The sequence below is a fragment of the Triticum dicoccoides genome, chromosome 6B (genome assembly GCF_002162155.2).
Source record: "Triticum dicoccoides isolate Atlit2015 ecotype Zavitan chromosome 6B, WEW_v2.0, whole genome shotgun sequence".
Taxonomy (NCBI): domain Eukaryota; kingdom Viridiplantae; phylum Streptophyta; class Magnoliopsida; order Poales; family Poaceae; genus Triticum; species Triticum dicoccoides.
The window spans coordinates 510,484,250-510,507,944 of record NC_041391.1 but is presented as its reverse complement, the minus strand read 5'-3'; the positions used below and the strand labels follow the sequence as shown (position 1 = coordinate 510,507,944).

Below are 23,695 nucleotides of genomic sequence, written 5' to 3'. Positions count from 1 at the left end.
GGCCGACGGCGCGGGGACGGCGGCGGAGGACACATGGCGCGACGGGAGTGGCTGCGGCGGCTGGCGCGGATGTGTCCGGCGCGGACATGTCCGGCGCGGGCGGACGCGTCCGGCTGCGGGAGGAAGGGGAAAATTAGGGTTTCGGGGGAAAATCATCCGAAAATGGAGAGGGGAAGACGTTTTTATAGGTGGAGGGAGCTAGGAGAGTCCAAATGAGGAGCGGTTTTCGGCCACGCGATCGTGATCGAATGACCGAGAGCATGGAGGGGAGTTAGATGGGTTTTGGGCCAGTTTGGAGGGGGTGTTGGGCTGCAAAGAGAAGGAGGCTTTTACGGTTACCCGGTTAACCGTTGGAGTACCAAACGACCTCCAAATGGCACGAAACTTGACAGGCGGTCTACCGGCGCTATACCAAGGCCACTTGACAAGCCTCGAGCCATTCCGAGAAAGTTCAACACCCACTCACAACAGGAGAGAAAAGGGGAACGCCGGAGAGCATAGGAGCGCCGGATTGCGAAACAGACAACGGGCAAAATGCTCGGATACAAGAAACGAACACGTATGCAATGCAATGCACATGATGACATGATAAAATGCAACACGCAAGCAAATGACATGGCAACAACGGCGAATAACTGGAAGACACCTGGCGCTTCGGATCCGGGGCGTTACAGGGCCGTGCCCGAGCCAGACTCCTCGTGGCCGGCCCCTTTAAAGGCCGAGCCCGAGGCCCCGCTCAGCCTAGCCGCCGCCCCTGCCAAACCCTAGCCGCCGCGCCGCCGCCACCTCTCACCGCCGCCGCCCCACGCAGCGCCGTCCGCCACCTCGCGCCGCCGCCTCTCCTCGCCGCCGCCCCACCTCGTCGGAGTTTTTCACTCGGTTTAGGTAAAAACCGTTCGTGTTTTTAAAAAAAATCCTTGATCCGTTTTTTTATATATCGGTTCGGTTTTCGTCGGTTTATTTATTTAGCGGACGTTCGTCTGTTCGTTCGTTTAAACGAACGTCATTCACTGGTTAGGCTCAGACAGCGAACGTTCGTTCATTAGTCTGTTTGTTCCGTTTTATTTTCCAAGGTTTATCTGTGATTATTTTCGATTGCGATTTGTGCCCTGATCTTCGATCTAGTATATCTTTTTGCTCGTTTATTCAAATTAGATGAAACCAGCGCCTAAATCTTCGCCTCGAAGCCCTCTTTTTGTTTAACCAACTTGAACATGATTTTGGTACTGTAAAATTTGACTTTAGTCCAGATTAGTAAACAAATCTTGTTTCGTTCGTATCTTGTGTTTCGTTGTTCATTTGAGTTGATTCTTTTTGCAAATCGAAGCTCTTCAGTTGAACTTTCTGTTTGGATCTTCTTACTTGAGTTTTACCCATGCATCTATGCTGGAGTGCTTATGTATGCTATTGTTTGTTTGCGATAGAATTCCCAGAGTGCAAAGCGTGCTACTACGAGTCTCTAGGATTTGCATATCGTCAGCAAGGAAAGTAACACTGATCATATCTTTATTACCCAGTTTTTATGCATTAGTTACAATCCTCCAACATTGCGTGGTTAGGATCTTATTAACATGTGGGTTTGGGAAGTAGACGATGAGGTAGAACCTAATGCCCTTTTATTATCAAACCTTTGGGAGTTACTTCTACGTTATGCTCAGGTTACTATGCTATGCTCGTAGACCTGGATTGGTTGAGTGTATCCATGACAGATGTGAGAGTTGATAATTAATGGTTAACTTAAGGTGGCTACTTAAATACACATCTGGGTGGATTGGTTGCGGGAACCTGGAGAATCCAGTGTTGTCCTAGGATATCCCGGAGTACCCTTGTGATCATCCTACGGTTCGCCACCCAGGCTCAAAGGGATCATAAGATTATTCATGCTAGAAACTTTCATGTGAAGCCACAAGCTATTATGGGCTCTAGGATAGTTGAGTAGGTTGCATGACCTCTTTTAGTGGTGCGCTAGAAGATGTAGGGGAAAGTAGGTGTAACTGTCCATCCAGAATAAAGAGTTAATGTTTCTGAAAGACTGTGTCTCGGTCATCCGTTTCTCAAACACCATGTAGTGCGAGAGTAAAGAGTTCATGTTTCTGAAAGACTATGTCTCGGTCATCCGTTTCTCAAACACCATGTAGTGCGAGAAATCTAACGGAGGAGGTCGAGTCTTGTGGGGAAAGGTGTGCAAACCTCTACAGAGTGTACAAACTAATCATGGTTAGCCATGTCCCCGGTTCTAGACATCTTGAGTATCTGGTTCTTGGATTATCATGTTGATCTCATCACTCTAAATTAATTTTGTTGGGTTAATTGATATTGCTTAATTGGGATTGAGTTGGAGGAACCTTCTCAATGTTTAACAACCACCATGAGAGTTAAATAAATTGTATTCCTTTGTTGTAGGGAAAATTTGGCTTTATGCAAAACTTTAACCATAGAACTTTCCACCAGCCATATATGCATGTAGTGACTATTCATTGCTCTTTTGTGTTACATTGCGAGCATATTCCATGTGCTGACCCATTTCAGGCTGCAACATATCATGTTGCAGACTTTTCAGACGATGAGTAAGGTGCGCTAGGTCGTTGTCGTTCACTCAGCTATGCCATTGGAGTTGATGGACTCACTTTATCTTCCAAGGCTTCCGCTGTTATCTTTTAGATGGCCTTAAGCCATAATATTGTAATAAGTTCTCTTTTGAGACATTTCGATGTAATAAGTGTGTGATTGAGACTCTGTTATAAATCCTCGAGTACTGTGCGTGTCAGCACTCACTACTAGGGAAAAGCTTATACACATGATCTTACCAGCAGCGAGTTTTAAATTAAGGCGCTACTTCTACTTACCAGTAGCGCGCTATATTGACCCATGCTACTAGTTAATATTACTCGTAGCGCGTGGATAAAAAAACACGCTACTAGTAAATATCCCCAGTCGTGTCCTGCGGATATGCCATAGTAGTAGCATGGGTCTGCTGGGCCGCGCTAGTAATAGAAACATAGTCGTAGCGCTGGTCACGAAAAGCGCTACAACTAACCCAGCCCACCCAGCCAAGCGAGACAACCAACCTTACCTAGCGAACAACCACCATCGCTCTCTCATTTTCTCCTCTTTCTCCCGCGAACCCTCGTCGCCGCCACCAACGCCGGGCGATTCCGACTACTTCCGACAGCCATTGACGGAACTGCACACCCACGAACTCTCACGACGGTTCTTCCTTCCCTCCGTCCAGATCCGCTCCTTGTGGCGGCAAGAGCTCGCGCGCGACCCCTCCCCGCGACTAGGGTTTCGGCTGCCTCCAACTCCGGTGCGGTGCGATCTCCTCTCCCCTCGATTCATGCCCTCTCCTCTCCCCTTCTTTCTTCTCTCCCAACCCCCTCACTTATTTCTTTGGTTCGGTGCAGAGTCCGCCCTCCTCCGTGGACGAGGATGACCACCACGGCACGCACGTGGTCGAGTTCGCCGTCGCCTACTCCGGTGCGGTGCTGGACCAAGGACCTCCGCCTCAACAGATCCTAGCTTGGGGAAGCACCCCCATCCCCATGGTCGTTTCACTTTCTTTCTCTGCCCCTCTTCTCTGTTCTTCCATGAATCCTCTGGTTTTAGTTAATTAGCAGCGCAACCACAACCACACAAAGGCGTGAGCATTGTTGTAGGCACCCCACCTAGCTCGCTCCAGATTCTGCAGATGTGCTCGCCTCAACTAATAATCAATATTTCTTTTTGCAAATAAGTTCTATTTAACAAAAAATAGTAGTTCAAACTTAGCAATTCAGTGTATTTTCTTGATCTGTGTTGTAGCTTAACTTATGTTGTGTTGTTACTAAGCTGCAGATAAACTTGTTTGGCTGTAGCTGTACTAATGTTATACTATTACCGAACCTGTGTTTTGGCTCAATTTGAATTGCTGCATATGAAACACATATGCACGATTTGAACCGGCGGTGCTTCTGTCGCACCGGCCCCTTCCCCCGCCACCGTGCCACGGATCCTCTCCCCCACGGGCCTGAGCGTGGATCCCCTGCAGCGGCCAAATCCCGGCATGCCCAGCCGCTGCTCGTGAGCCCTGCCTCCATCAGCTCCACTTCATTGGAGCAGTTAGTCTGTAGGAGTAGGGGTAGCATGTCCACTTCCTCTACTCACTGGCTCCCACGAGGACGTTGTACTCTTGCCCAAGTTTAATCAGTGGCTGCTCCGCCCACCGGCCGCCAGCCAGAGGTGAGCTCTTCTCAGCTAAGAGCACGGAGTCCTTTCAGGGATGCAAATTGGGAAGCTTTGGTGTTACCACCATCCAAATTTTGTTCTTTAGATATGCAAAATTATTCATTGTTCATCGGTTGCTTAGGGGAACATGGTTACCTTGGTGAGTCATCTCTAGTGAATTAGGTGTTGAAAATGTTTTATTATGTATGTTTCAGTGGGAAGTCCGATCATTTGCTGCTCAAAATCCGACAAATCGGAGGAGGAATGCGCGAGAAGCAAGTCTATCATCAATGGCAAGGTTGGTCGTGTATTCCTATTCTTTGAGTTTTCTCTGTTTCAACCATACAATTCATCTAGCATACGGTATCGTCGTTGCAACCTTCAATTTGGTAACTTGGAAGTAGTTTACAGTTACTGTATTGTGAGTGTGTGAACCGAAAGTAAGGTAGCAAATTACTATAGATACTACTTCAAAACCATGTACTCCTACTCACTATTTCTGTGTGTCATGTGTACTACCAACTTACTGATGTTTCTTTAATTCCCACAGTCTACAAAGTTCATGCTTGCTACTGTAAGTTTGTGCCCCTAGCTTGCATGCTGATGTTGTATGTGCATGGTGGTGGCCTCCTTCCTGTTGTTATTTGCTCCATATTGAGAATTGTTTTGTAAAATATAATGAGATGGATGCAGTTAGGAGATGATGCTAGCAAGTTCAAACTCTCTTGAATGGATAGATCATAGTGCAGTTAGGAGAAGTGATGTTATGAATATGTTGTATGCAAGTTCAGTGTGTATTAGAAAAAGTTCAGCATTAAATTATATAGCAAATTCACTAGACGGGGATTTGGCAAGCATTTTTGTAAAGAAGTTTATGGCGATTTGCTCCGACATGATTTTGTGTGTGTATTTTGGCAGCTCAACAAGATAAACCATACAAGCGAGGAACCTCCCAGGCGTAGCAACTCCTCCGTCCAAGTTGAGCGCTGGGCGTCGTCCACCCTGTTGGCCACCAGGACATACGAGGCGACGACCGACAGTCTCGGTGGACCGGATGCCAACATGCCGATGAGGCTGAGAGCCACAAACAGGTAGCACCTGGTGATCCTGATAACTGAGTGCTTCAGAATTCTGCAAATACTTCATGTGTAGTACAATTCATATCTGCACACCTTGGTAATTTGAACAGGCTTATGCCTTGCCGTTGGAAAAATGAATTCAAGTTTTTGCAGGATCCAACGTATCGCTAAGGCTGGCTGTGAGTAGAGTGTGAACTCATAGAGGATATGAATCATATCTCTTGTAGCATCTGATCGTTTCATGGAACAACTAGCTAGTGCTCTGTTTTCTTGGGCTAGATGCCTAGAACAATCCATGTTAATTTTAGTATCTGTAGTTTCCAACTCTGAAATGTATGCTAGTTTTTAATGATGTACTGTTACTCTGGCTGTCACTATTGATTCATGTGCATGTGGTAGAAAGAAATAAAATACCCTACTAGATTTGGATCTGGACGCTAACTAACAAGTTTTCACTTTCCCAACATGGGCACATGGTTGATTGACGCGGACTACCGCGGCCCAGTGGGCAGTGTGCTCTTCAACGACTCGGAGGTGGACTTGGCCGTGAAGACCGGCGACCGCGTCGCACAGATGATCATCCAGGTAATCTCGACGCCGGAGGTCGCCGAGGAGGAGGACCTCGACGCCACAGTCCGGGGGAGGTCCACCTGCGTCTAAACTCCGACTCTTGGTAGATACATCTAGAGAAGTGGTATGTTTAGGTTGATGGAACGCTAGGGAAAGTACCCACCTTTCAATGATAGTTGTGTGCGTATGATATGGGATGTCGTGATTTCTTCCTGTTCAGATGTTCACTATTGTATCCATGAATGTTGCAAGTGTTAAAGATGGTTCTGTGACCTGAGCTTATTTTTCATTGGACATGTATCTGATGGAAGCAACTGCATCTAACTTTTTTTAAATTCGCAATTAGTTAGTAGTAGCGTGGGGAAACAACTCGCTACTAGTATTTAGGATAGTAGTTGCGCGGGTGTGAAACAGCAGTAGCGTGGGTGGCACATGCTACTACTAACAAAGTTAGTAGTAGCGCGGGTTTAACCCACGCTACTACTAACTATTAGCTGTAGTGCGATACTAGTAGCGCGGGTACCCGTGCTGCTAGTAGACATTTTACCCGCGCTGCTAGTAGCCTTTTCCCTAGTAGTGATTACCGATCCAGGGATGACACTGATGCACAGAGACTAGACTGTTTGAGGTCTGGTCGCTAGAAGATGGTATCAGAGCACACGCTGACTGTAGGACACGACCAATAAGATGAACCATAGGTCACTCTTCTCTACTCATTTTTGACTCCTCCCCTTTTCCACTCTATAGGATGGCAGACTTGAGGAACAAGTTTGCACAACCGGATGAAGACACTCCTTTTGGACGACACTTGAAGGAAGTTATTAGGTACCTAAACATCGGAATACCAAGCTTCACCGGGACCCACATCGCCCCTTTACTAGAAGAGGAGTGTTGGATGATTCGAGTTCAAGTTCCAGGAAGGACATTCATGCCAGTTACTGAGCCCATAGAGTTTTCCTTTGATGCACCAACCTGGAGTCTAGGAAAGAGCATGGCAGCCCACATCTCCATGGGACGCATTGGAGAAGTTTATCACAAGGATCTTAAGGACACTATCTACCAGATATGTGGGTGCCGAGATGAGCAATGGGAGATGATCAGCACTAGGAGGGACAGGTCCATTGCAGCTTTTATCCAGGAGTTAAACCAGCACATGTGTCGCCAGGAGAACCAGATGTGCGCAAGCATGATAGATCTGAAGAAGGCAATGACCAGGATTACGGAGCTGGAGGTGGAACTCAAGTCTACATGCGACGGATATGAGGAGGAAATGATGATACTAGTGCAGAAGAATGACGACCTGACGAGGAAGCTAGGAGTATTCATGGGAGACCCCGCGCCAGGAAGAGATGACGACCATTCGAAGAACATTTGTTCAGAGGACTACATCATCATCGACGACATCGATTCTGACCCTGACAATAGCAATGATGACTATGTTGATGAAGCTGGAGCGGATATCATGAAGTCTTCCACCGATCAATACTTCTAGTCGACCATCATATCAGTAGTAGTATTCCCCCATGTATATAGAATAGTCCGAGCACTTTTGTAACGATAGTTGGCCGATTGTATGCCCTTGTTAGAATTGATTGAAGTGATATGATTATGTTTGTCTCATGAGCATATGTGTAGTGTTTTTCCTTTAGACCTCATTCTATTCTGTCTCCTCATCTTTTCTAAACCCATCAGATGCCTCCGAGACGTGACAATGGATTTTCTTTCCCACCGGAGCTCACTCAGTTGACCCAGCAGGAGAACACGTTGATGCAACTACTAGTTCAGAATCAGAATCAAGGCAACAACGACAACAACAACAACAACCCACCACCACCACCACCTGTTGATCACTTAGCCCATTTCCTGAGTCTGGATCCGCCAGTGTTCTTTAGTAGCACCGAGCCGATTATTGCAGATGATTGGCTCCGCAAGATTGGAAAGGAGCTGACCACTGCAGGATGCACAGATGCGGAGAGAGTGCATTTTGCCGCACATCAGCTTGATGGACCCGCATCATCATGGTGGGAGAATTTCACAACCACTTATCCCATTGACACTATTACATGGGATCAGTTTCAGCAGGCTTTCCGCACTGCCCATGTTTCAGCAGGAGCTATGAACATGAAGAAGCGCGAGTTTCACAACTTGCGCCAAGGAGGACGCACAGTGGGCAAGTATGTGGATGAGTTTAGTAAGTTAGCACGCTATGCCCCTGACGATGTAGCAATTGATGCTGCTAAGCAGGAGATGTTTCTGGAAGGACTGAATGATGAGCTGAGCATGCAGTTGATGGTGGCAACATTCAACAACTACCAGGAGTTGGTAGATAGAGCTCTTATGATTGAAGGGAAGCAGCAGCAGATAGAGAGCCGCAAGAGGAAGTATGTACAAGGGAAGTACAATTCAGGAGCTCAGCAGAGACCTCGTTTTACCCCGAACTCGAGAGGACACATTCACCATAACCATGGAGGCCATAATTCCAATGGAGGAAGTTCGCATAACCATAGTGGCCCCAAGAATGGGAATGGGAATGGAGGAAGCAACAGCCAGAACCGTTCCAACCCGGCAACGCCCGCCAAGAAGGATCTAAGTCACATTACTTGTTTCAAGTGCGGGAAGAATGGACATTATGCCACCGAGTGTTCTGAAGTAAAGAATGGAAATGGCAATGGAAGCTCTGGGAAGAATCCCAACCCTTTCAACAGGGGACAAGTAAACCACGTCAGCGTGGAGGAGGTTGAAGAGCAGTCAGATGCAGCATAGGTAAGTTTTTGTTTAAGTCATTCACTGCAATCGTTCTTTTTGATACTGGTGCATCGCATTCATACATATCAAGGGGATTTGTGGATAAGTATAAGTTGCCCACCAAAGTTCTTAGGACACCTATGTTAGTAAGCTTGCCAGGAGCGGAGTATATGGCAAGCCAAGGATGTTTTCAGAAGCCAGTGACCATAGATAGGCATGTTTTCCCCTCGGATTTGATAATTCTGGAGTCACAAGGGTTGGATGTGATTTTGGGTATGGGTTGGTTATCGATGTATGGAGGAAACATCGATTGTGCTAGTAAGTCAATTATGCTCACCACCCCAGAAGGAAGAAGGATCAAGTATGTATCCCGGCATGTGCCGAAGAGGATTCAAGTGAATTCCTTATCAAGAGTTGTACAGGAGGAAGTACCAGTTGTGAAGGATTACCCCGACGTATTTCTGGAGGAGTTGCCAGGTATGCCACTAGATAGAGACATTGAGTTTTTGACTGAGCTTTTGCCCAGGCACCAGACCAATATCAAAGTGACCGTATCAGATGCCCGCACAGGATTTGGAGGAAATTAAGAAACAGATTAAGGAGTTACTGGATAAAGGTTACATTCGACCAAGTTTGTCACCTTGGGGAGCCCCAGTACTTCTAGTGGAGAAGAAGGATGGATCATTAAGGATGGTTGTTGATTATCGTGCGTTGAATGAAGTGACGATCAAGAACAAGTACCCGCTGCCGATGATCAGTGATTTGTTTGACTAGCTCCAAGGAGCTAAAGTATTTTCCAAGATCGATCTGCGATTAGGATACCATCAGTTGAAGATTCGAGAGCAGGATATACCTAAGACAACTTTTACCACAAGGTACGGGCTATATGAGTATATACCGTTATGTCATTTGGTCTGACTAAAGCGCCTGCCTATTTCATGAACTTGATGAACAAAGTGTTTACGGAGTTTTTGGATAAGTTCGTCGTGGTGTTCATTGATGGTATATTGGTCTACTCAAAGAATGAAGAGGAGCATAAAGAGCATTTGCGTTTGGTTCTCTAGAAGCTCAGGGAACACCGGTTATATGCCAAGTTCAGCAAGTGTGAGTTTTGGCTAAAGGAAGTTGGATTTCTCGGACATGTTATATCCGGAGAAGGAATAGCAGTAGACCCCACCAAGGTTGTTTCTGTAACTAAGTGGGTAGCACCCACATCAGTTGGAGAGATCAGGAGTTTTCTTGGACTCGCAGGATATTATCGGAGGTTCATAGAGAATTTCTCCAGGATTGCAAAGCCCATGAGAGATTGTTGAAGAAGGACACCAAGTTCAAATGGACCGAGGAGTGTGAAGCCAGTTTTCAGGAGTTGAAGAAGCGTTTGGTTACAGCCCCAGTGATGATTCTTCCAGATCAACGAAAGGATTATCAAGTGTACTGCGATGCTTCTCGTCGAGGACTTGGAGCAGTGCTTATGCAGGAGGGAAGAGTCGTTTCATATGCCTCATGACAGCTTAAACCTCATGAGCTGAATTATGCTACACATGATTTGGAGCTAGCTGTCGTAGTGCATGCGTTGAAGACGTGGAGACATTTTCTCATCGGAAACCATTGTGAGGTATACACGGATCATAAGAGTTTGAAATATATCTTCACGCAGAAGGAGTTGAATCTCAAGTAAAGGAGATGGTTGGAGCTCATTAAGGATTATGATATGAAATTACACTATCATCCCAGAAAGGCTAATGTAGTAGCCGATGCATTGAGTCGCAAGAGTTATGTTAATACGCTCATGACCAGAGGATTACCCAAGGAGTTAGCAGAGGATCTTCGCGAGCTATGTTTGGAAATTGTCCCGAGAGGTTATGTAGCAGCATTTGAAATTCAGTCCATTTTGATGGATAAGATCAGAGAAGCCCAGAAGACAGACAAGGAGATTGTCGAGATAAAGGAAAGGATGAGTAAAGGAAAGGCTAAAGGATTGCATGAGGATGAGCATGATACTTTACGGTTTGAGGATCGCGTATACATGCCTAATGACCCCGAGATCAGGAAGTTGATTCTGCAGGAAGCCCATGATTCGCCGTATTCGATTCACCCAGGAAACACTAAGATGTATCTGGATTTGATGGAAAGTATCTGGTGGACAGGAATGAAGAAAGATATTTCCGAGCATGTAGCAGTATGTGATGTATGTTAAAGAGATAAGGCAGAGAATCAGAAGCCAGCAGGATTGCTACAGCCATTGCCGATACCGAATGGAAGTGGGACAAGCTTGGCATGGATTTTATCACGGGATTGCCCAGGACTCGTTCAGGCTATGACTCTATATGGGTTGTAGTCGATCGATTGAGGAAAGTAGCTCATTTCATTCCAGTGAAGAACACTTATACGAGTGCTAAGTTGGCAAAGATATACATGACTAGGATCGTATGTCTGCATGGAGTTCCGAGGACCATTGTATCAGATAGAGGAACCCAGTTTACCTCAAAGTTCTGGAATCAGTTACATGAAACTTTGGGTACTAGGCTAGGGTTCAGTACAACCTTTCATCCACAGACAGATGGGCAGACCAAGAGAGTCAATCGGATTCTAGAGGACGTGTTGAGAGCTTGTGCGCTAGATTATGGATCTAGTTGGGGAGACAACTTGCCGTATGCAGAGTTCTCTTATAACAACAGTTATCAATCCAGCTTGAAGATGGCCCCTTTCGAAGCCTTGTACGGAAGGAGGTGCAGGACACCGTTATTGTGGGATGAAGTTGGAGACCGTCAGTTGTTTGGACCAGATTTGATTAAAGAGTCTGAAGAGAAGGTTAAACTGATTCGGGATAGACTCAAGGTAGCCCAGTCCAGGTAGAAGAGTTATGCGGATTCTAAACGCAAGGAGACAGTTTACAAAGTCAGAGACAGAGTATACCTTCGTGTGTCACCGCTTTGAGGAGTTAAGCGTTTTGGAGTTAAGGGAAAGTTAGCACCATGTTTTGTGGGACCATACAAAGTCTTGGAACGTATGGGAGAAGTTGCTTACAAGCTGGAATTGCTAGAAGGATTGTCAGGAGTTCACGATGTATTACATGTTTCCCAATTGAAGAAGTGCCACGCGGAGATGGCCGATATTCCTCTAAGAGATACAGTGTCACTGGAAGCAATTCAGCTGGATAGTGATTTCACCTACGAGGAGAAACCAGTGAAGATTCTCGAGTTTTCCAGCCGAGTCACACGCAGCAAGGTTATCAAATTTTGCAAAGTTCAGTGGGAGCCACCATACCGAGGAGGAAGACACCTGGGAACGAGAGGAAGACCTATGGAAGGACCACCTGCACCTATTTTCTAGCCAACCCGAATCTCGAGCGTGAGATTCATCTTAAGGGGGGTTGATACGTCTCCAACGTATCTATAATTTTTGATTGCTCCATGCTACTTTATCTACTGTTTTAGGCAATATTGGGCTTTATTATCCACTTTTATATTATTTTTGGGACTGACCTATTAACTGGAGGCCCAGCCCAGATTTGCTGTTTTATTCCTATTTCAGTGTTTCGAGGAAAAGGAATATCAGACGGAGTCAAAACGGAATGAAATCAACTGGAGAAGTTAATTTTGGAAGGAAACCAACCTAATGGGCTTGGAGTGCATGCCAGGGGAGCCCTGGGCTGTCCACGAGGGTGGAGGGCGCGCCCCTCCCCCCTGGGCACGCCCCCTACCTCGTGAGCAGCAAGGAGGTCCACCGACGTACCCCTTTCACCCATATATACCTACGTGCCCTAAAACTTCCAGAATAGAAGATAGATCGGGAGTTCCGCTGCCGCAAGCCTCTGTAGCTACTAAAAACCAATCGGGACCCTGTTCCGGCACCCTGCCGAAGGGGGATCCCATCACCGATGGCCATCTTCATCATCCCGGCGCTATCCATGATGAGGAGGGAGTAGTTCACCCTCGGGGCTGAGGGTATGTACCAGTAGCTATGTGTTTGATCTCTCTCTCTCTCGTGTTCTCTCTCGTGTTCCCTCGATGGCATGATCTTGATGTATCCCGAGCTTTGCTATTGTAGTTGGATCTGATGATGTTTCTCCCCCTCTACTCTCTTGTGATGAATTGAATTTCCCTTTTGAAGTTATCTTATTAGGTTGAGTCTTTTATGAACACTTGATGTATGTCTTGCATGGGATAACCGTGGTGACAATGGGTTATTCTATTGATCCACTTGATGTATGTTTTGGTGATAAACTTGCGGGTTTCGTGACACTTGGGAACCTATGCATAGGGGTTGGCACACGTTCTTGACTCTCCGGTAGAAACTTTGGGGCACTCTTTGAAGTACTTTTATGTTGGTTGGATGAATCTGAGATTGTGCGATGCATATCGTATAATCATGCCCACGGATACTTGAGGTGACAATGGAGTATCTAGGTGACATTAGGGTTTTGGTTGATTTGTATCTTAAGGTGTTATTCTAGTACGAACTCTTTTATAGATCGATCCGAAAGAATAGCTTTGTGGTGGTTTCATACCCGACCATAATCTCTACGTTTTTTCTCCGTTATTAGTGGCTTTGGAGTGACTCTTTGTTGCATGTTGAGGGCTTGTCATATGTTCTATCTATGTTATTATTGTTGAGAGAACTTACACTAGTGAAAGTATGAATCCTAGGCCTTGTTTCCTATCATTGCAATACCGTTTACGCTCACTTTTATCGCTTGCTACCTTGCTGTTTTTATTATTTCAGATTACAAAAACCTATATCTACTATCTATTTTGCACTTGTATCACCATCTCTTCGCCGAACTAGTGCACCTATACAATTTACCATTGTATTGGGTGTGTTGGGGACACAAGAGACTTTTTGTTATTTGGTTGCAGGGTTGTTTGAGAGAGACCATCTTCATCCTACGCCTCCCACGGATTGATAAACCTTAGGTCATCCACTTGAGGGAAATTTGCTATTGTCCTACAAACCTGTGCACTTGCATGCCCAACAACGTCTACAAGAAGAAGGTTGTGTAGTATACATCAAGCTCTTTTCTGGCGCCGTTGCCGGGGAGGCTAGGTAAGTGAAGGTATATCTTTAGATCTTGCAATTGGATCTTTTTGTTTCTTGTTTTTGCACTAGTCTAGTTTATAAAAGAAAACTACAAAAAAATGGAATTAAGTTTGTCTCAAACGCTTCACCTTTTTAATATCTTTCGTGAGTATGATGGAAAGGATAATTGTGCTCAAGTACTAGAAGAAGAAATCTATAGAATGTTTTTATATGATGAGCATGATTGCAATGTTGTTAGTATGAATTCCTTGAATATCCATGATGCTAATAATATACAAAGCCACAAGCTTGGGGAAGCTATGTTTGATGGAGATGATATTTTTTGTCCCCCAAGCTTTGATGAGCAAATTTATTATGATGAAATCATGCCTCCTATCTATGATGATTATTGTGATGATACGTATGCCATAAAGAAGAAGATTGCTTATGTGGAGAGTAGTAAATTTTCTATGCTAGTAGATCATGAAAAGAATGCTTTAGGTGCTGGTTATATTGTTGAATTCATTCATGATGCTACTGAATATTATTATGAGGGAGGAACATATGCTTGTAGGAGTTGCAATAATGTCAAGTTTCCTCTCTATGTGCTTAAATTCTTGAAGTTATGCTTGTTGTACCATCCTATGCTAGTTGATTATTGTTCCCATAAGTTGTTTCCTCAAAAAATCCCTATGCATAGGAAGTGGGTTAGACTTAAATGTGCTAGTCATGTGCTTCATGATGCTCCCGTTATGTTTCAATTCTTATCTTTTATGTGAGCATCATTGTCATCATCATGCCTAGATAAAAGGCATTAAAGAAAAGCGCTTGTTGAGAGACAACACAATATCTATCCTTACTGTTTTTGTGTGTGCACATGATTATGCTACTGTAGTAATCATGTTTTATAGCTTTTGTTTCAATAAAGTGCCAAGTAGAACCTTTGGGAAGACTTGGGTGAAGTTTATATGATCTTGCTGTGAAAAACAGAAACTTTTGCACTCACGAGATTAGCTGCCATTTTTTACTGGAGAGTGCTTTTAGGTTGATTCTTTTTGCAGATGATTAATAGACAAATTTCTCAGGTCCATAAATTTATTTAATAATTTTTGGGGTTCCATAAGTATACGTTTTATACAGATTACTACAGACTGTTCTGTTTTTGACAGATTCTGTTTTCTATGTGTTGTTTGCTTATTTTGATGAATCTATGAGTAGTATCGAAGGGTATGAACCATAGATAAGTTGGATTACAGTACATATTACACCAATATGAATTTATAATGAGTTCATTACAGTACCTAAGTGGTGGTTTTATTTTCTTATACTAACGGAGCTTACGAGCTTTGTGTTGAGTTTTGTGTGGTTGAAGTTTTCAAGTTTTGGGTAAAGATTTGATGGACTATGGAATAAGGAGTGGCAAGAGCCTAATATTGGGAATGCACAAGGAACCCCAAGGTAATATTCAAGGACAACCAAGCAACTAAGCTTGGGGATGCCCCGGAAGGCATCCCCTCTTTCGTCTTCGTTCATCGGTAACTTTACTTGGAGCTATATTTTTATTCACCACTTGATATGTGTTTTGCTTGGAGCGTCATTTTCTTTTGTTATTTTTTGCTTGCTGTTAGTTATAATAATGTTTTTGCATCTTTAGTTTCAATAAAAAAGTCAAGGATAGCCTTTGCCATGCTTATTTTGCTTGTATGCATGTTGCTGTTTGAAAACAGAAAGTTTACCGCTGTTGCAAAAATTCCCTAGAAAAGTCAGGGAGTGATATAATGTTGAATCGTTTTGAATATTGAGCTCTGATAAATTTATTACAGTGGGAATTTTAGTTCATAATTTTTGGAGTCAGGGAAGTATTGATACTCTTGCATTCTTTACAGACTGTGCTGTTTTGGCAGATTGCTGTTATGGTTGCATTGTTTGCGTATGTTTGCTTGTTTAATGATTCTATTTGAGGATAGGAGTATTAAATATACAGAGGCATTTAGTATGCAATGTTGAATAATAATTTAAGTGATTTTTGACAGTTGAAAATGATAAGGTTTTGCATTAGTTTATACTAACCTATCTCACGAGTTCTTGTTGAGTTTGTTGTGAATGAAGCTTTTGATAAAAAGAGAAACCATGATATGAGAGGAATTAAGGAGACACAAAAGCTCAAGCTTGGGGATGCCCAAGGCACCCCAAGATAATATTTCAAGAAGTCTCAAGCATCTAAGCTTGGGGATGCCCCGGTAGGCATCCCACCTTTCTTCTTCAACAACTATCGGTTAGTATCGGTTGAGCCTAAGTTTTTGCTTCTTCACAGGAGTTGTGCTATCCTTGCAATATAGTTTTCTTTAGCTTTGCTTGCTGTTTGAATAAAGTATCAAGATTTGAAATTATTAATTGAGAGAGCCACACATGAATTGGAATTTGATAGTTTTGCTCATAGTGCTTCACTTATATCTTTTTGAGCGTGATAGTTTATGCTCTAGTGCTTCACTTATATCTTTTAGAGCACGGTGGTGGATTTGTTTTAAAGAAATTTTTGATCTCTCATGCTTCACTTAGATTATTTTGAGAGTCATTAATAGCATGGTAATTTGCTTAATGTTAATATACTTAGTGTTCAAGATATGTGAAACTTTCTTTTGAGTGAATTGAATACTAAGATAAATTTAATGCTTAATAATTGTTTTGAGATATGGAGGTAATAATATCAAAGTCGTGCTAGTTGAGTAGTTGTGAATTTGACAAATACTTGTGTTAAAGTTTGCAAGTCCCGTAGCATGCACGTATGGGTAAAGTTGTGTAACAAATTTGAAGCATGAAGTGTACCTGGCTTGTGCATCCTTATGAGTGACGTTCGGGGACGAGCGATGGTCTTTTCCTACCAATCTATCCCCCTAGGAACATTGTGCGTAGTACTTGATTTTTTATGGCTTCTAAATTTTTGCAATAAGTATATGAGTTCTTTTGACTAATGTTGAGTCCATGGATTATACGCACTTTTATCTTTCCGCATTTGCTAGCCTCTTCGGTACCGTGCATTGCCCTTTCTCACATTCAGAGTTGGTGCAAACTTCGCCGTTGCATCCAAACCCCGTGATATGATACGCTCTTTCACACATAAACCTCCTTTTATCTTCCTCAAAACAGCCACCATACCTACCTATTATGGCATTTCCATAGCCATTCCGAGATATATTGCCATGCAACTTTCCACCGTTCCGTTCATCATCATCATGACATACATTACTTTTGTCATATTGCCATTGCATGATCATGTAGTTGACATCGTATTTGTGGCAAAGCCACCATGCATTATTTTCCATACATGTCACTCTTGATTCATTGCACCATCCCGGTACACCACCGGAGGCATTCATATAGAGTCATATTTTGTTCTAAGTTTCGAGTTGTAATTGTTGAGTTGTAAGAGAAATAAAAGTGTGATGATCATCATTATTAGAGCATTGTCCCAAGTGAGGAAAGGATGATGGAGACTATGATTCCCCCATAAGTCGGGATGAGACTCCGGACGAAAAAAAAGGCCAAAAAAAGAGAAAAGGCCCAAATAAATAAAATAAAAATAAAAAAATAAAAAATGAGAGAAAAAGAGAGAAGGGACATTGCTACTATCCTTTTACCACACTTGTGCTTCAAAGTAGCACCTTGTTCTTCATGTAGTGAGTCTCATATATTGTGCTTCAAAGTAGCACCAAGATCTTCATAATAGAGAGTCTCTCATTTTGTCACTTTCTTATACTAGTGGGAATTTTTCATTATAGAACTTGGCTTGTATATTCCAATGATGGGCTTCCTCAAAATGCCCTAGGTCTTCGTGAGCAAGCAAGTTGGATGCACACCCACTTAGTTTCTTTTGTAGAGCTTTCATATACTTATAGCTCTAGTGCATCCGTTGCATGGCAATCCCTACTCCTCATGTTGACATCAATTGATGAGCATCTCCATAGCCCGTTGATTAGCCTCGTCAATGTGATACTTTCTCCTTTTTTTTGTCTTCTGCACACAATCCCATTATCAAATTCTATTCCACCCATAGTGCTATATCCATGGCTCGCGCTCATGTATTGCGTGAAGGTTGAAAGAGTTTGAGATTATTTGAGTATGAAACAATTGTTTGGCTTGTCATCGGGGGTATAGAAGTTGGGAACATCTTTGTGTGACAAAAATGAAGCATAGCCTAACTATATGATTTTGTAGGGATGAACTTTCTTTGGCCATGTTATTTTGAGATGACATAATTGCTTAGTTAGTATGCTTGAAGTATTATTATTTCTGTGTCAATATGAACTTTTGTCTTAAATCTTTCGGATCTGAATATTCATATCACAAGTAAGAAGAATTACATTGAAATTATGCCAAAGTATCACTTCGCATCAAAAATTCTTTTTTATCATTTACCTACTCGAGGACGAGCAGGATTTAAGCTTGGGGATGCTTGATACGTCTCCAACGTATCTATAATTTTTGATTGCTCCATGCTACTTTATCTACTGTTTTAGGCAATATTGGGCTTTATTATCCACTTTTATATTATTTTTGGGACTAACCTATTAACCGGAGGCCCATCCCAGATTTGTTGTTTTATGCCTATTTCAGTGTTTCAAGGAAAAGGAATATCAGACGGAGTCAAAACGGAACGAAATCAACTAGAGAAGTTAATTTTGGAAGGAAACCAACCTGATGGGCTTGGAGTGCACGCCAGGGGAGCCCTGGGCTGTCCACGACGGTGGAGGGCGTGCCCCTCCCCTCGGGCACGGCCCCCTACCTCGTGAGCAGTCCAGAGGTCCACCGACGTACCCCTTTCACCCATATATACCTACATACCCTAAAACTTCCAGAATAGAAGATAGATCGGGAGTTCCGCCGCCGCAAGCCTCTGTAGCCACCAAAAACCAATCGGGGCCCTGTTCCGGCACCCTGCCGGAGGGGGATCCCATCACCGGTGGCCATCTTCATCATCCCGATGCTATCCATGACGAGGAGGGAGTAGATGACCCTCGGGGTTGAGGGTATGTACCAGTAGCTATGTGTTTGATCTCTCTCTCTCGTGTTCTCTCTCATGTTCCCTCGATGGCACGATCTTGATGTATCCGAGCTTTGCTATTGTACTTGGATCTTATGATGTTTCTCCCCCTCTACTCTCTTGTGATGAATTGAGTTTCCCTTTTGAAGTTATCTTATTGGATTGAGTCTTTTATGAACACTTGATGTATGTCTTGCGTGGGATAACCGTGGTGACAATGGGTTATTCTATTGATCCACTTGATGTATGTTTTGGTGATCAACTTGCGGGTTTCGTGACACCTGGGAACCTATGCATAGGGCTTGGCACACGTTCTTGACTCTCCGGTAGAAACTTTGGGGCACTCTTTGAAGTACTTTTATGCTGGTTGGATGAATCTGAGATTGTGTGATGCATATCGTATAATCATGCCCACAGATACTTGAGGTGACAATGGAGTATCTAGGTGACATTAGGGTTTTGGTTGATTTGTATCTTAAGATGTTATTCTAGTACGAACTCTTTTATAGATCGATCCGAAAGAATAGCTTTGTGGTGGTTTCGTACCCGGCCATAATCTCTACGTTTGTTCTCCGCTATTAGTGGCTTTGGAGTGACTCTTTGTTGCATGTTGAGGGCTTGTCATATGTTCTATCTATGTTATTATTATTGAGGGAACTTACACTAGTGAAAGTATGAACCCTAGGCCTTGTTTCCTATCATTGCAATACCGTTTACGCTCACTTTTATCGCTTGCGACCTTGCTGTTTTTATTATTTCAGATTACAAAAACCTATATCTACTATCTATTTTGCACTTGTATCACCATCTTTCGACGAACTAGTGCACCTATACAATTTACCATTGTATTGGGTGTGTAGGGGACACAAGAGACTTTTTGTTATTTGGTTGCAGGGTTGCTTGAGAGAGACCATCTTCATCCTACGCCTCCCACGGATTGATAAACCTTAGGTCATCCACTTGAGGGAAATTTGCTACTGTCCTACAAACATGCGCACTTGCAGGCCCAACAACGTCTACAAGAAGAAGGTTGTGTAGTAGACATCAGGGGTAGGTTTGTTGGGGAACGTTGCATAAAATAAAATTTTCGTACGTTCACCATGATCAATCTATGGAGTCATCTAGCAACGAGAGAGGGGAGAGCATCTACATACCCTTATAGATCGCGTGCGGAAGCGTTCAAGAGAACGGGGTTGAGGGAGTCGTACTCGTCGTGATCCAAATCACCGGAGATCCTAGCGCCGAACGGACGGCACCTCCGTGTTCAACAACGTATGGTTGGGAAGACGTATCCTCCTTCTTGATCCAGCAAGGGGAAAGGAGAGGTTGATGAAGATCCAGCAACACGACGGCGTGGTGGTGGATGCAGCTGTGAACACGGCAGGGCTTCGCCAAGCTTCTGCGAGAGGAAGAGGTGTAGCAAGGGGAGAGGGAGGCTCCAAGAGCATGGGTGAGGCTTCCCTCCCTCCCCCCTTTTATATAGGCCCCCTAGGGGGGGCGCCGGCCCTAGGAGATGCAATCTCCAAGGGGGGCGGCGGCCAGGGGGGAAACTTGCCCCCAAGCCAGGTGGAGGCGCCCCCACCCCTAGGGTTTCCAACCCTAGGCGCAGGGGGGCCCAAGGGGGCCGCACCAGCCCACTAGGGGCTGGTTCCCCTCCAACTTCAGCCCATGGGGCCCTTTGGGATAGGTGGCCCCACCCGGTGGGCCCCCGGAACCCTTCCGGTGGTCCCGATACAATACCGGTGACCCCCGAAACTTTCCCGATGTCCGAAACCTGACTTCCTATATGTAATTCTTCACCTCCGGACCATTCGGAACTCCCCGTGACGTCCGGGATCTCATCCGGGACTCCGAACAACTTTCGGGTTACTGCATACTCATATCTCTGCAACCCTAGCGTCACCGAACCTTAAGTGTGTAGACCCTACGGGTTCGGGAGACATGCAAACATGACTGAGACGCCTCTCCGGTCAATAACCAATAGAGGGATCTGGATACCGATGTTGGCTCCCACATGCTCCTCGATGATCTCATCGGATGAACCACGATGTCGAGGAGTCAATCAATCCCGTATACAATTCCCTTTGTCAGTCGGTACGTTACTTGCCCGAGACTCGATCGTCGGTATCCCAATACCTCGTTCAGTCTCGTTACCTGCAAGTCACTTTACTCGTACCGTAATGCATGATCTCGTGACCATACACTTGGTCACACTGAGCTCATTATGATGATGCATTACCGAGTGGGACCAGAGATACCTCTCCGTCATACGGAGTGACAAATCCCAGTCTCGATTCGTGCCAACCCAACAGACACTTTCGGAGATACCCGTAGTGCACCTTTATAGTCACCCAGTTACATTGTGACGTTTGGCACACCCAAATCACTCCTACGGTATACGGGATTTGCACAATCTCATGGTCTAAAGAAATGATACTTGACATTTGGAAAAGCTCTAGTGAAACGAACTACATGATCTTTGTGCTATGCCTAGGATTGGGTCTTGTCCATCACATTATTTTCCTAATGATGTGATCCCATTATCAATGACATCCAATGTCCATAGTCAGGAAACCATGACTATCTGTTGATCAATGAGCTAGTCAACTAGAGGCTCACTAGGGACTTGTTGTGGTCTATGTATCCACACATGTATTACGATTTCCGGTTAATACAATTATGGCATGAACAATAGACAATTATCATGAACAAAGAAATATAATAATAACCATTTTATTATTGCCTCTAGGGCATATTTCTAACAGTCTCCCACTTGCACTAGAGTCAATAATCTAGTTACATTGTGATGTATCAAACACCCATTGCATTCTGGTGTTGATCATGTTTTGCTCTAGGGAGACGTTTAGTTAACAGATCTGCTACATTCAGGTCCGTATGTACTTTAAAAATATCTATGTCTCCATCTTTAACATTTTCACGGATGGAGTTGAAGCGACGCTTGATGTGTCGGGTCTTCTTGTGAAACCTGGGCTCCTTGGCAAGTGCAATAGCTCCAGTGTTGTCACAGAAGAGTGTGATCGGCCCCGACGCATTGGGTATGACTCCTAGGTCGATGATGAACTCCTTCACCCAGATAGCTTCATGCGCTGCCTCCAAGGCTGCCATGTACTCCGCTTCACATGTAGATCCCGCCATGACGCTCTGCTTGCAACTGCACCAGCTTACTGCCCCACCATTCAAAATATACACGTATCCGGTTTGTGAATTACAGTCATCTAGATCTGTGTCGAAGCTAGCGTCGACGTAGCCCTTTACGACAAGCTCTTCGTCACCTCCATATACGAGAAACATATCCTTTGTCCTTTTCAGGTACTTAAGGATGTTCTTGACCGCTGTCCAGTGTTCCATGCCGGGATTACTTTGGTACCTTCCTACCAAACTCACGGCAAGGTTTATATCAGGTCTGGTACAGGTCATGGCATACATGATAGACCCTATGGCTGAGGCATAGGGGACGACACTCATCTTTTCTCTATCTTCTGCCGTGGTCGGGTATTGAGCCGAGCCCAATTTCACACCTTGCAACACAAGCAAGAACCCCTTCTTGGACTGATCCATATTTAACTTCTTCAATATCTTATTAAGGTATGTGCTTTATGAAAGACCTATGAGGCGTCTTGATCTATCTCTATAGATTTTGATGCCTAATATGTAAGCAGCTTCTCCAAGGTCCTTCATTGAAAAACCCTTATTCAAGTAGGCCTTAATGATGTCCAAAAGTTCTATATCATTTCCCATCAAAAGTATGTCATCCACATATAATATGAGAAATGCTACAGAGCTCCCACTCACTTTCTTGTAAACGCAGGCTTCTCGATAAGTCTGCATAAACCCAAACGCTTTGATCATCTCAGTAAAGCAAATGTTCCAACTCCGAGATGCTTGCAATAGCCCATAGATGGAGCGCTGGAGCTTGCATACCTTGTTAGCATTCTTAGGGTCGACAAAACCTTCTGGCTGCATCATATACAGTTCCTCCTTAAGGTGCCCATTAAGGAATGCCATTTTGACGTCCATTTGCCATATCTCATAATCATAGTATGCGGCAATTGCTAACATGATTCGGACGGACTTCAGCTTAACTACGGGAGAGAATGTCTCATCATAGTCAATCCCTTGAACTTGTCGATAACCCTTAGCGATAAGTCGGGCTTTATATATGGTAACATTACCATCCGCGTCCATCTTCTTCTTAAAGATCCATTTGTGTTCTATCGCTCGCCGATCATCGGGCAAGTCTGTCAAAGTCCACACTTTGTTTTCATACATGGATCCTATCTTGGATTGCATGGCTTCAAGCCATTTGTTGGAATCTGGGCCCGCCATCGCCTCTTCATAGTTCGAAGGTTCACCGTTGTCTACCAACATGATTTCCAAGACAGGGTTGCCGTACCACTCTGGTGCGGAACGTGTCCTTGTGGACCTTCGAAGTTCAGTAGGAGCTTGATCCGAAGTATCTTGATCATCATCATTAACCTCCTCTCTTGTCGGTGCATGCACCATAGGAACATCTTCCTGAGTTGCGCTACTTACCGTTTCAAGAGGCATTACTTCATCAAGCTCTACTTTCCTCCCACTTAATTCTTTCGAGAGAAACTTTTTCTCCAGAAAGGACCCACTCTTAGCAACAAAGATCTTGTCCTCGGATCTTAAGTAGAAGGTATACCCAATGGTTTCCTTAGGGTATCCTATGAAGACGCATTTTTCTGACTTGGGTTCGAGCTTCTCAGGTTGAAGTTTCTTGACATAAGCATCGCATCCCCAAACTTTTAGAAACGACATCTTAGGTTTCTTCCCAAACCATAATTCATACGGTGTCGTCTCAACGGATTTAGACGGTGCCCTATTTAAAGTGAATATAGCTGTCTCTAGAGTGTATCCCCAAAATGATAGCGGTAAATTGGTAAGTGACATCATAGATCACACCATATCCAATAGAGTGCGATTATGATGTTCGGACACACCATTTAACTGAGGTGTTCCAGGTGGCGTGAGTTGTGAAACGATTCCACATTTC

At 44.2% G+C, this 23,695-nt stretch overlaps 1 protein-coding gene across 1 annotated transcript in view; it reads left to right on the top strand.

Moving 5' to 3' along the window:
• Nucleotides 1-6,129, top strand: part of LOC119321232 (deoxyuridine 5'-triphosphate nucleotidohydrolase-like) — a 92,018-nt gene extending 85,889 nt beyond the window's left edge. Inside the window, exons 2-8 of the mRNA XM_037595009.1 lie at nucleotides 3,405-3,579; nucleotides 4,387-4,501; nucleotides 4,796-4,811; nucleotides 5,122-5,179; nucleotides 5,390-5,459; nucleotides 5,756-5,867; nucleotides 6,073-6,129. Coding sequence (XP_037450906.1) covers nucleotides 3,405-3,579; nucleotides 4,387-4,501; nucleotides 4,796-4,811; nucleotides 5,122-5,179; nucleotides 5,390-5,459; nucleotides 5,756-5,867; nucleotides 6,073-6,129 — 603 coding nt within the window. The remainder of the gene's footprint in view (nucleotides 1-3,404; nucleotides 3,580-4,386; nucleotides 4,502-4,795; nucleotides 4,812-5,121; nucleotides 5,180-5,389; nucleotides 5,460-5,755; nucleotides 5,868-6,072) is intronic.
• The last annotated feature ends 17,566 nt before the right edge of the window (nucleotides 6,130-23,695 follow it).